This window comes from Penaeus vannamei, chromosome 14 (genome assembly GCF_042767895.1).
Source record: "Penaeus vannamei isolate JL-2024 chromosome 14, ASM4276789v1, whole genome shotgun sequence".
NCBI lineage: Eukaryota > Metazoa > Arthropoda > Malacostraca > Decapoda > Penaeidae > Penaeus > Penaeus vannamei.
The window spans coordinates 6,159,940-6,173,284 of record NC_091562.1 but is presented as its reverse complement, the minus strand read 5'-3'; the positions used below and the strand labels follow the sequence as shown (position 1 = coordinate 6,173,284).

Genomic DNA, 13,345 nt, shown 5'->3' with positions numbered 1-13,345 from the left:
CCAGTCTGCAATATAATCAGTATCTTCTAGGGTCACAAATCATGGCTCTTGACTGCCTACCTCGACCCCCACAATCCCTTGCCCATTATTGTTGGGGGTTGGGGGACTTAGAGATGGAGCTCGAGGCCCAGTGTTGGAGGTCTCGACTACATTTGGTCATAGCCCTTTCCTCAACCAATTTTGCAGTCCCCTCCCCCCCAAAATAGCCCCACTCATTCAAACTCTCCTGGCTCCCTGACCACAGGCTCTCCTTTGACAACGACTCAGAACACTACAATTACTACCCACTCCTCAATGCCTATTAGTGCATTATCCACCCAAGTCAAGACACAATATCCAGAAGACATACCTATTTTCCCAACTTCCTCAACTTCATCATCTCTACCCCCACAACCTTCTTCAATAATCACCCCATCTTCCCTTAGTACTACCTTAAAACCTTTTTCTCCACCTCTCCGTAATACTAATCCCATCAACAACACTGCCTCTTCCACACATCCCCGCCCCTCTACTACCACCAACCCAACAAATATCTGAAATATTTTATTTAGCCCAGCTAGCTGGGACCGATATTTCGTGATACCCCCCAAAGCTCCTTACTCATCAGAAAACACTCTTCTCTTTCACTAATGCCTCCAAAAACATGTGGGCAGAGTCCCCTTTCTGTACCCGACGTGATCGCTCCCGTCTCGTAACAGTCGGATCTGAAGCTGAAGCTATAGCATTATCAAAACGAACTGGTCTCTGGTAACCTCATCCAACTTTTAATACTTGTACCGAAACTGCCTCTATCTCCCCAGCTAATTGCCCAGTCGATACCAAAGATTGGTCAGATTGTGGAGAACTTGCTCGGCTGCCTCAAAGACCAGGACGTGATATCAGTACATTGCTACTCCATTCCTCCTAGAGGTCATCGATAGAAACCCACTATCATTGCCAAAATTACATTCAGTACATATGACCTTCCCATTCGTATCTACACTGGTGGACAATCCCTCCCTGTTCAACTATACCAACATCCCCGTCAACGTCAAAATTGTTGGCGATTAGGACATCCTGCAAAACACTGCCGCTCCACAGACCGATGCCCCCTCTGTGCCCAACCCAGTCATAACAGATCAAACTGCCCTGCACAAACGCGCCCATGTGCTAAATACGGCGGCCCCCATAATGTATTTTATAAAGGCTGTCCCACTTACAAGTTCGAGTCTGAGGTAGCTGCTCTCAGATACAAGAATTGTCTCGCTCTACGGGAAGTCAGGCAGGAAACACGCCGAAAAGGTATCTCTAATACCCCCTACTCCAGTAATGTCACTCGCTCTGCCCCTCCCCCTCCACCTCAAGATGTTCCTACATCCTCCCCTATACCTACTTCCCCACTTCAACCACTTCCACGTCTACATTAAACATCCCCCAGCCAAATTCTTTTGCCACTCTCAATCCAGACACCCCAATCTCAACCACAGCTCCATTCTTAACTATAGCCCCACCATGCCCTCTACCTCCCCGCACTACCCGCAGTAGACAGACAAAGCATTCCCCCTCTTCGTCCCCTACCGCAAGACTCCACAATAATAAATTACATACCGTAAAACCATCAATCTCCTCTTGGTCAGCTCCATTTCACAAAAAACAGACGTTGGGAGACGGCCCTCGCACGATTACGTTTTGGCCACACTCGCCTAACACATGCCCATCTGATGTCACGCTCAGACCCGCCCCTATGTCCTCTATGTAACGTCGCTCTTTCAGTCCCACACATTCTCTTGTCCTGTCCACGCTTTAATACAGAACGTACCTCTGCTTTCCCACACCTATCCTCCCTCCACCGACCTCCCCAACATATCAGACATCCTTACAGAATCCCACAGCTTCTGCCTCGACAACCTGTTCTCCTTCCTCAGATGCATAAATATCCTTCACTTGATCTAACTCCCTTACCTAAACCAACATAATCTTTTCCCTCATCTTCAACCTCTCAACACTATTCTAGATAGTTGACACATAACTATCACCTGACATCCCCCTTTACTATACCTTCCTATAGTGCTATATGACAGATGTCTAGCACATTTATCTTAACCATTAACCATTATTCATACCCTTCCTACTAATATTCCATCTACACCCCGTCCTCCTACTCCCTCCCAACACAACCTAACCTCCCTCAATTCCGTCCACCACCGATATCCATCCTCCCAATACCCATCCTCCTGATATCCATCCCCCTCTTACTCAAAGCACCCCTACACCCCTTCCTCCTAATCCCTCCCAAAACAACACATCCCCTTCAACTCCAACTATCCATCCTTCCGATATCCATCCTCCTACCACTAATACTCCATCCCAACACAACCCACCCCTTCAACCCCAACTATAGGCACATTCTCCCTCCCTCCATCCCCTCTATCCTTTGCACTCCCTCCCGGATACACACGAGAATCACTCATGTCACAACAATGCCCTTCCCCAGATTCCCTACCTCCTAATACCCCTCCTTCACACACCCCTAGCTCCTCCTCCCTCAGATTCCCCAGTACGTACCGTATGCGATATCACTCATAAGCTATAGCTCTCCTACATGGGAATATTCGCGGTTTCCGTCCTCATAGACCAGACCTACGTCATATTCTTTTAATCCATCTATTATCTGCCTCCAAGAGGCTTTCCTCACACACCCTCCTATTCCAATGCCCAATTATAATTTTATCTCTTCCCCACACTCCCTTTGTCTCGTCTTTACTTATCCATCATAAAACACCTCATGTCATACCTCCCATACAAACTACTGTCCCGTGCACAGCTATTCGCATCTTTCTTCGCCGCTGAATCACAGTGATTTCAGTCTACTCCCCATCCCAGCCCATTGACTTTGCTGCCTTTGAAACTCTAATTTCCCAACTCCAACCACCTTCCCTCGTAGTTGGTGATTTCAACTGCCGCCATACACTGTGGGGGTGACTCTATCACCAACTCCCGAGGCCGATCTCTAGAACGCTTCCTCTACACAAAAACCCTAATTTTAAATTCAGATCGCCCCACACACTTTGACATGCGCACGCAATCCTTTTCATGCCTTGACCTTTCTCTATGCTCCCCTACTCTTAATTTAGATTTCCATTGGTCAGTTCTAGACCACTTTCCCTATGGTGACCACTTCCCAATACTCCTTTCTCCTACTTCATATGTACCACTTCCTAATCCTCCACGCTGGTGCTTTGATAGAGCTTACTGGCATACTTTCACTTCACTCTCAACTATACCTATCCCTCCACCCCCTTACCGTCCATTTCAGATATGCTACATTGTTTTACAACCACGATCCTAAGAGCTGCCTATACAGCCATTCCTCGAACTTCAAGACTATACCTCTAAATGTGTTCCATGGTGGAATTCTGATTGCACCAAAGCGCTTCGCTTAAAACGAGCAGCCTGGAACAGCTATCGCTACAAACGAGGCACCCCTCACCAGCTATCAGCCCTTATTTCCTTTAAAAGAGCATCTGCCCATCTTCGCCTTACAATGAAAAACAGCAAAACAAATGGCTGGCAAAATTATGTTTCCTCAACTACATCTTCTACATCTATTTCAGCTGTTTGGCGACGGATACATAAATTATCAGGCAAACATCCCCCCCATCCTGCACCCGTCCTCCATATTCGAGATATTCTTATCTCTGAGCCTGTCGAAGTAGCTAATGAACTGGGCAATTATTTCAGCCAGGTCAGTAGTGGCTCTCACCTTTCCCCACACTTTTCTTCCATTAAAGCCATCAAGGAACACAACTCTATTACCTTCACCCTATCCTCTGATGAGTCCTATAATGCTCCTTTTTCTTTTTCTGAACTCAACGCTGCATTACAGTCGTGCCGCAACACTCATGAAGGCCCTGATGGCATTCACTATCGTATGCTCCGACACCTCCCATCTTCCTCTCTATCCTTCCTTCTCATTGGCGAGATGCTCTTATCCAACCTTTTTTAAAACCCAATAAATCCCAAGATTACCGCCCCATAGCTCTAACTAGCTGCTTGTGCAAACTACTAGAACGAATGGTTAACTTCCGTTTAATGTGGTACCTTGAATCTCATAATCTCCTTTCCCCTTCCCAGTTTGGTTTCCGACGTGCCCGAAGTACAGCAGACCCACTTGCCCATTTCGAGACATACATTACATAGTCATTTGCATGCCATGAATCCATATTAGCCATATTCTTTGATCTAGAAAAAACATATGACACCACATGGCGATACCATATCCTCCAACAATTGTCCTCCCTAGGTTTATGTGGAAACATGGGCGTTTTCATTAAATCCTTCCTTTCTAAACGTACTTTCCAGGTCAAGATTGCCTCTTCCACGTCATCATCCTTTCCTCAATTCGAAGGCGCCCCACAAGGAAGTGTGCTTAATTTATTCCTTCTTGCTGTAAATGACATAGTCTCAGTCCTACCACCAGTAGCCCGAGCATCACTACATGTTGATGACTTACCCATCTATGCATCTGGCACATCCATACAGATATCTGTCAATTCCTTCAGTCTGCAATAACATCAGTAACTTCTTGGGCCACCAACCATGGCTTTCGCTTCTCTACCTCTAAATCTTTACCCATCCTTTTATCTCGCTCACGTACGGTCCCCAAACCCCCACTGTTCTTTTATAATGCTCCACTCCAATACCGTTCTTCTGGCAAATTCCTAGTCGTTATATTTGATTCCAAATTGTCCTGGCGAGACCATATCTTGTACATCAAAGAAAAAGCTCAACGTCGCCTCCGAATCTTACAAACTCTTTCACATATCTCCTGGGGCTCAGATCGCAAAACTCTCCTCCATCTTCATGTTACCTTGATTCTCTCCACTCTAGATTATGGATGCCATATCTACTCCTCTGCCTCAACCTCTCTTCTTGCTCACCTTGATACAATCCACCACAGCGGTCTCCGCTTAGCCCTAGGCGCCTTCCGCTCCTCTCCAGTTGAGAGCCTATATACTGAATCAGGCATGCCGTCCCTCTCTCGACGTCGAGCCCTTCTCTCTCTCCGATGCTATGCTCGATTTCACCAATTTTCCCTTACCAAACTAACTATTCCACAATCCTTGCTTCATACCTTTACCTCTTCTCCACGTTTACCAACTCCTCTCCCGGTACGCATGGATACCCTCCTCTCCCATTCCCCCTTCCCTCATCTCCGACCTTTCCCACTGTCTGTCCATTCCATTCCTCCATGGCTTATACCTAACCCCTGTATTTGCTCTTCAGTTTTCCCTGACCCACCAAAATCAGATATTCCCCCCTCTATCCTTCTCACTCATTTCCTTGACCATGTCTCCATTCATGCCTCCAGCATTCAATGTTACACTGACGGTTCCAAATCCATCTCAGGAGCTGGATTTGCAGTAACATTCCCAAATTGCACTTTCAAATACACCCTCCCTCCTGAATCTAGTGTCCTTACTTACAGAACTATATGCACTCCTTTTTGCCTTAAGACGCATATACTCATCCACCTCTTCCTCTTACTATTTTTACTGACTCCCGTAACTCTTTAACCCTCATAAAGTCTATGCACTCGACCAGTCCCCTTGTCTGTAAGATCCAGAACTGGTTGTTCTATCTATCCACACCTCACAAATCTGTCAGATTTTGCTGGGTACCCAGCCATGTTGGAATCCCTGGCAATGAACAGGCAGATACTCTTGCACGCTATGCCGCAATGTCCACATCACCTCAACAACGCTTCTCATATTCCAGCTACAGATGGCAATCTTTTTGGTCAAGACTCCACAACAATAAATAACATAACATAAAACCATCAATCTCCTCTTGGTCAGCTCCATTTCACAAAAACAGACGTTGGGAGACGGCCCTCACACGATTACGTATTGGCCACACTCGCCTAACACATGCCTATCTGATGTCACGCTCAGACCCGCCCCTATGTCCTCTATGTAACGTCCCTCTTTCAGTCCCACACATTCTCTTGTCCTGTCCACGCTTTAATACAGCACGTACCTCTGCTTTTCCACACCTATCCTCCCTTCACCGACCTCCCAACATATCAGACATCCTTACAGAATCCCACAGCTTCTGCCTCGACAACCTGTTCTCCTTCCTCAGACACATAAATATCCTTCACTTGATCTAACTCCCTTACCTAAACCACCATAATCTTTTCCCTCATCTTCAACCTTTCAACACTATTCTAGATAGTTGACACATAGCAATTATCACCTGACATCCCCCTTTACTATACCTTCCTATAGTGCTATATGACCTTAGATGTCTAGCACATTTATCTTAACCATTAACCATTAACCATTGCCCATGGCTCCCGGAGGCCATTTGGGACTGACCCAAAACCAGCCTTTCATCCTTGTAGCATGGCTCTCACACTTTAGGAAGTGGAAGGGGATGAAGAAAAAAAAAAAGGAAAGGGGGAGAAAAGACCATGTAAAATTAGTTGAGACCAGAGTTGAGTTCCAAGGTAAGGGTGATCCCCTACATTGGGCCTCAATCTCTGTCTCCTAAGTCCCCTTAAGAGACAAACAGGCATTTTTACAGATCTCAAATCTGTAAAAATGTGAAAATTTGGGATGAATAAAACCTTTAATTTCTTTACCCATTTTATGGATAATTCATACACTGGAAAAGTTCTAAATTTAAACACCATACTGCAAAAGGACTGTTATCATAGTGGAATGTAATGGGTGAATTTTAATGAGGCAAAATTACACTTTAATGCACTCAGTGGAATATGATTTAGATGTGATTTGTTCATGAATTCATAATGATAATGATAACGATTACGACGAACTCACCCCTTCATCCTTTGTATAAAATATCTTCATCTGACAATAAAGTTCTAATAAAATTAATCTTCACTGAAAAATTCTTGAAATGAATAGGGGTTATTCTTTAGAAATCTAGAAATGAAATGATAATTCTCAAACTTACAGTTTGAGAACCTGGCAGACATGCAAAATGGTTAATTTCAAAGTCAAGTTTTACTCAACTTTCAAACATAATGGTGGCTGAATGATTAGTTGTACCTGTTCACTTTTTTTGATTATGCTATAGAAATGAAATCATTAGGACACTTTATATTCTTCAGAATAAATTCGCCGATATTTGTCTTCACTGACAGGTACTAGTTTGTGTTCTTCACACCACGGCACATAAAAATCTCTGTACATTTTTTTTAATGTCATATTACGATTGATGTACATTTCAATGTGCTGTCTGGCTCCTTGGAGACTTTGCTCTGTGTACTTGTTCGGGCGGTTGGCATGCTTGCCACGTTGGTCTGGTTTCGGGAGGAGGTTTCCGTCCTTCATTTGCTTCATGAGGTTTCCAATTCGTCCTCTGCTGTTCTGGAGGCCATGAACACCCATGAACATTTCCTTACACACTTCCACATGTTTCCCTCTTATTTTGCACCAGTAGGTAAAAGTGTAGGTTCGTCTGTTTGACCCCTTTACATAATGCCGACTCACTGGCTTAATTGAAATATTACCATAAAGATACACATTTTGTTCATCAAAATTGCCCATGTCCCAGAAGGCTGAAAATATTTCTTCAGCGCCGTGTTCAATTTTTGACCAGCATTTCTTTTTACAGTTACATGGAGGACCCATTGCACGGCCTCTTATCTCCTTCCCAGTCGCACGGGAAATGTATGGCCGACCCTGATCTCGGAAGAACTTCTGGTGTGTCTTTTTGTGCAGGTCATTTGGAACTGGCTGCTTTTCACGCTGTACTCTTGGGGTCTGAAAGGAAGTTTCCTCTTTTCAGTAATAATATGAAGTCTACTAGCATATCTCTTTAGTCAGTACCATTACTAAATTATTCCTGTTATAACTATTACTATCAATGTTGCCATCATTACTGGTACCGTTACCTTTATAAAATCATAAAGAGTATTTAATTATCAATCATCTTTTTTAAGGAAAAAAGGTAGTCATCAAAAAAGCCCTTTAGCTCTTTAATTCATAAATCAGATTTAAATAAGGATGAGCTGTTTCTCACTTTATAATGCAATGATAACATCTCTTACATGTGATTTGTTCTCAATGTTTATGCATAACAAAATCTACCACTATTCTCATAGAATGAACTAAAATCTAACTGCATATTCAAGTCTTTATGAAAAAAATCTGTAAAGAATCACGCACCATGATCGGGAAGATCTCTAGCTATCAATTTATTTGTCTATCATTTTAGTCTATGGTATATAATATTCATCATGTTTTTCTTTCTTCCTGATTGTCCCATTCACTCACTTTTTCTTTATAATCCATGCACAACCATACTAAAATACACAAACACATGAGCATGCACACGCATGCATGCATGTGTGCACACACAGACACACAGAGACACACAGAGACACACACACACACACACACACACACACACACACACACACACACACACACACACACACACACACACACACACACACACACACACACACACACACACTTACAAAATCTGCATTTTCCTGCTGCTGCTGTTGAGTAGGGTGGTGCAAGAGGTGCTGCTGTTGCTGCAGGTGCTGAGGATTTTGCTGCTGCTGTTGTGGGTGGTGAGGGTGGAGGGGATGAGGCTGCTGGGTTGAGGGGTCCAGCCAGACAGAGCCAGTATGGGTCCCATCCGCTCGTGGCCCATACTGAGGCACCTGCACGCAGTAGGGGCCATAGGGTCCCCCTGGGGGGGCCCCATAGTGCCCCATACCACTCATCTGGTTGTAACCTTTATCAATGGGACAAGAAATCTTCAGTGGATATATATATACAGAGAGAGGAAATATATAAGAGAGAGAGAGAGAGAGAGAGAGAGAGAGAGAGAGAGAGAGAGAGAGAGAGAGAGAGAGAGAGAGAGAGAGAGAGAGAGAGAGAGAGAGAGAGAGAGAGAGAGAGAGAGAGAGAGAGAATATCACATTAAAAATGTACGTCCTTTTTTTTTTTCTTTTTTTTTTAAAGTTAGGCAAGGATGGGCATCCATTAACATGTGCCAATCCATGACATGGCAGCCCATTACTCATTACCAAAGGATAATGTAAAAGAAAGCAAGCACAGTTTTTATCTAAGTAATTCTTTACAGAACGAATGCAGTGCCAAGGGGAGGGTTGATGGAGGGCTCTGCCCCCCATCACCCCCCAGCAAACAGGAACTGCAAGATAGAGCTGAAACTCGGGAGCACCAAGTGGACTTCTTCCTTTATATGTGGTATCACCATTCATGTCTGCAGATTATTTATTCTGCTAACTTTTTGTCCTCTACAAAAATATTATCTTCAGTTTACCCTAGCTAAGTGAATCTATACCTAAAGATTAACCTTCATCTTTTCTCACCTTGCATGTTGTGCTGTGGTTGCCCCATGTGTGGTGGGGCCACTCCATGGTCCAGCATGTGTGGTCGGGGCAGCAACCCCTCACTCAGGGGGTCCACTGTCTCAATATCCACATCTAAGTTCTCATCCTCCTTGAGCTCCACTTCAGGCACCAGTGCCATTTCCCCTGGTGCAGGTGAACTGGTGTGGCTGCTTGTGCTGCTCTCGCTGTCACTGCCACTCTCACTGCCACTCTCACTGTTGCTCTCGCTGTTCTCGTTAGCTGGGGACACTTTCTCCTGGTTGCTTTCTTTTCCCTTTTTTGTTTTCAGTGAAGGCTCCCCAGCCTCTCTCTTGATCTTCACACTGCTCTCAATAGCACATGGTTTGCCAAACTTGCTTTGCAGAAAGATGTTCATTGCCTCAAACCTGTTGCCTTGGGCAATCAGGTCACGAATGTGTTGCTTGTCCAAGTCTGCCATGTTTGCACACTTCTATCACGTCATTTAGAAAATATAGAATATCCGCATCTGGTTTCAGTTACTGTTTTTTCTCTTTAAAAGTTAGAAATGCTGGCAGGTATTATTGTAACTGTTGATTGAACACTACAGTACATCGAAAGCCATTTAGTAGCATCTGAATCTGTCTAACAGACAGATCCTTTTGGTAATTCTCATAACACTAAGAACCTGAGTCACATAACAGATCATAACTTCAACAATTTAATGAGAACAGCAGCATACACTTTTCTGCATACTCTGACAATATCATCAGCCTGTAAACAAGAACAGAAAATTAACTATTCATATTGCTACTGCAATATCATATGTGACTATATGGTATCTACAATAAAAGTTCTAAACGAAAAAATCTTTGTTAATACTCTCATAGAAAAAGATCATATCAATACAATTACTTTAAACCAGATCATATATACTAATTTATCAGATTACAAACTTTGAAAGTCATTGAAAATACTTGGTACATGAAATAAATTCTTTTTTGTTTTTGTTTGTGATAGCCAAGAACCAAATGGTAAAAAGTATATGGAATAAATGGACTGTTGAATTCTAAGACACCAGATTTCTATTGGAAAATAAAAATCATAGAGAATTCATACTTCAGATTATAAAAAAAAATATATACTAATGTAATAGATGAGATTTTGCTTTTAATTGGTGTCAAATAGTTTGGAATCCTATATTTTAAGCAAAAACAATACTTGGATGTTCAATTCCTTTATAGGCACCACCAATCAAAACTACAAATTTAGAATGGTTTTATTTCTGCCTGCTTGCCGAGTGCATTAGTGATTTTATGAGAGATACTGCAGCAGAAAAATGTGTATATCAATAATGCACCTTGCAAAGGCCATAGCAGTAACTTTGCATACTACTATAAAGGTGATCTAGCTTTACTAAATGTACATATTTCACATTTTTTAATCAGAAAATTTTGAGAAATGAGTATTGTATGATTTTTAGTGTCAACAAAGATTACCCACAAGTCACCTAAACCTGTTAATAGAAAAGGACACTGGACTCTCTAATTACATCAAAATATATATAATTCCTGGAGGGAAGGGTATGATACCATCCAAGTTAACCCTTTACCGGGCACACATTTTAAATATCTCATATATATATGTGTATTTAAGTGATCATATATGGTCCCTTGCCCAATAAAGGGTTAAGAAGGATAACTGCCAATTTTTTATTTCAAAAGGACACCCACAGTGTTTCTGAGACTTATATCATGTGTGCTATTTGCTAGAGAACCTCTTGGTAAGTAGTACTTGTCAAGTAAGGAGCCAGTCCAAACTCTATCCTTCTTGAATATACAGAGCATAGCCTAGATTTTGCTAGAATATTAAGTGTAGGGGCCATGACATCCCTAAATGTTCTTCTATGTTGGACATTTATCTCCTAGATGTCATATATATTACTACAATAAAGTTTAAGCAAGATCATTTAATGAAATATAAATTCTAGCATATCTAAATATCTTACAAAACTTCTTCATAAGTTATATATATTTGCTTTTAATTCTGGAATAAATGTATAGATTTTCTACTCTAAACTAAATACAGTATAGTGAACTCTGTAACAACATTGTATGACAGATATATTCAGGGTAACATATAATTTTCTAAATTCATCATTGTATCCCTTTTTTGAGAACCTTAATTATCCTATGAATGACAAAATACATATTCAGAACCAATTATTTTTTTTTGCTAGTTAGCAAACATATATGAACAATATAAAATTCACAATCACTTACATTTTCTTTCCTAAATTATTCTAGAACTCTTTTCAGTAACATTACCCTTTTAGCTTATGCAATCCTATTATCAAATAATAATTTCATAATATATAAACTGCAATAGTTGTCCTGCAACTTTCCTCTTGTTGAACGTTTTGGGGTTAGAATCCACTTCCCACTTGGGGACTGAAAGAGATGAGAACATTTTGCGGTCCATGCAGTCCTCAAAACCCCCTTGAAAGTCTTTCCTGTAACACCAGATTTTAAAAAGTGGAGAACAATTCCTGCAAGTGAATCCCAAAATTAAAAACCACTTGCTACATTTCCAACAAGTACACTCGCCCTATGCTCCTTCAGATGACTCGGAAATCTCCTTCGTCCTCAACTACATCCCTCAAGGGACTCCTCGAGTCAAGTCGGGGGGCTGCCATGACCTTCTTGAGGGAGAAAAGGGGATAAATTCAGGTCATCTTTCCCTCTCTCTCGACCCTCTGTCCCTTCCCGTGGTGATGCTGATAGATATAGACGCCAGGATGTTTACCACGGCCAGCCGTCTATTGTCCAGGGCGAACGAGAGAACATTCGAAATCCCTTCTTGCTACGTTCGGATCCTGTATATGGTGTCAACACGCGCTGCGGTAGTCTCCGATCCTCTCTGCGCCCCCTTTGGGCCGTCACCGCTCACCTTTGTTTTGTTTACAAGGATGCGAGAGCCAAGGCGAAGGCGAAGGCGAAGGCGAAGGGCGACAATGCTTCGAATCTCGGGCTTTTCTGAGCGCCTCTCCTCGGCTCACTGAACGCGGCGGCGACCCGATGAAAGGCCAAGGAAGATGAACGCGACGAGCCTCTACGTGACCACTTGCCGGCTGGTCATGCAAGCAGAGCCAGAGAACCGCGAGAGCTGGACAGAGCTGTATAAGTTGCTGCCTTACCTGCGCCAGTCCCTTTCGTGTACCGTCTGCGGCCAGCTGCTGAGCGAGCCCTTGACCCCCACGGAAACCACCTGCCAACACCATGTGTGCAGGAAGTGCCTCGGGGGCAAGAAGAGGCTCAAGCCCACTTGTAGCTGGTGTAAGGACTATGGCATGTACGTTGACAATGTCCAGATCAAGCTTGTCCTGCAGTGTTACAGGAAGCTGTGTGAGTACATCAAGTTCACACCCATCTACTGCAAGCTGTGCTCCATATATAACAATGGTGGGCAGTTCAGCCTGACGGACATGATAGACGAGGCCATAGGGAACAGTGGCACAGGCAGAGGCGATGAATCCAGTTCCAATAGTGTGCAGTGTGAGAGTGAGAGTGATAGTAAAGAAAATATCTCTATACCTCAAACAAGTGGGGCAAATCTGCTCATCACACCTGTAAATACCTCCCATAGTGTTACTCCTAAACAGCAACAGTCATGGCCGCTTTCCACGCAGGCGCCCACCCTGGCACAGCCTACTCCGGTACTCCCTACCCCGACACAGCCTACCCCAACACAGCCTACCCCGACACAGCCTACCCCAGTACAGCCTACTCCAGCACAGCCAACCCCACCAGCCCCACCTGCCCCACCTGCCCCACCTCCTCCACCTCTTCCACCCTCAACGGTCAACCTGGGGCTGGTCCATGTTTCTTCTCCTCCATCTGTCAACTCCATAGCACAGCCAGTTTCCTGTCATCCGTCTGGCTCTGTCAACACTGTCAAGTCCGTAATTCCCACCCCAGCACCTGTGATGCAACAAACCACGCAGCATTT

The 13,345-nt window shown here is 43.5% G+C and overlaps 2 protein-coding genes across 3 annotated transcripts in view; one reads left to right on the top strand and one right to left on the bottom strand.

Moving 5' to 3' along the window:
- Window positions 1–6,616: 6,616 nt before the first annotated feature.
- LOC138864009 (uncharacterized) lies at window positions 6,617–12,125 on the bottom strand. 2 transcript variants are annotated; one of them, XM_070129657.1, is made up of 4 exons: window positions 11,938–12,125; window positions 9,359–10,111; window positions 8,492–8,757; window positions 6,617–7,772 (listed from the first exon to the last, which is right to left on the bottom strand). In XM_070129657.1, exons 2-4 carry the CDS (start codon window positions 9,816–9,818, stop codon window positions 7,095–7,097), a joined length of 1,404 nt encoding a protein of 467 aa, XP_069985758.1. In that variant the 5' UTR covers window positions 9,819–10,111; window positions 11,938–12,125; the 3' UTR covers window positions 6,617–7,094. The 2 variants fall into 2 exon arrangements, with proteins under 2 accessions (XP_069985758.1, XP_069985757.1); XM_070129656.1 differs by having other exon boundaries at window positions 11,944–12,125.
- A 176-nt stretch (window positions 12,126–12,301) lies between these two features.
- Window positions 12,302–13,345, top strand: part of LOC138864008 (E3 ubiquitin-protein ligase MSL2-like) — a 2,129-nt gene continuing 1,085 nt past the window's right edge. The window contains exon 1 of the mRNA XM_070129655.1: window positions 12,302–13,345. This exon is cut by the window's right edge and continues 1,085 nt beyond it. Coding sequence (XP_069985756.1) covers window positions 12,432–13,345 — 914 coding nt within the window. The 5' untranslated portion in view covers window positions 12,302–12,431.

Bases quoted from the DNA above. Each gene is read 5' to 3' on its own strand.
- LOC138864009 (XM_070129657.1), bottom strand. From the start codon at position 9,818: ATGGCAGACTTGGACAAGCAACACATTCGTGACCTGATTGCCCAAGGC. The intron at 8,758-9,358 runs GTGAGAAAAGAT...CCATTGATAAAG, and splicing joins ACCACAGCACAACATGCAAG to GTTACAACCAGATGAGTGGT. The intron at 7,773-8,491 runs GTAAGTGTGTGT...ACTTCCTTTCAG, and splicing joins AGCAGGAAAATGCAGATTTT to ACCCCAAGAGTACAGCGTGA.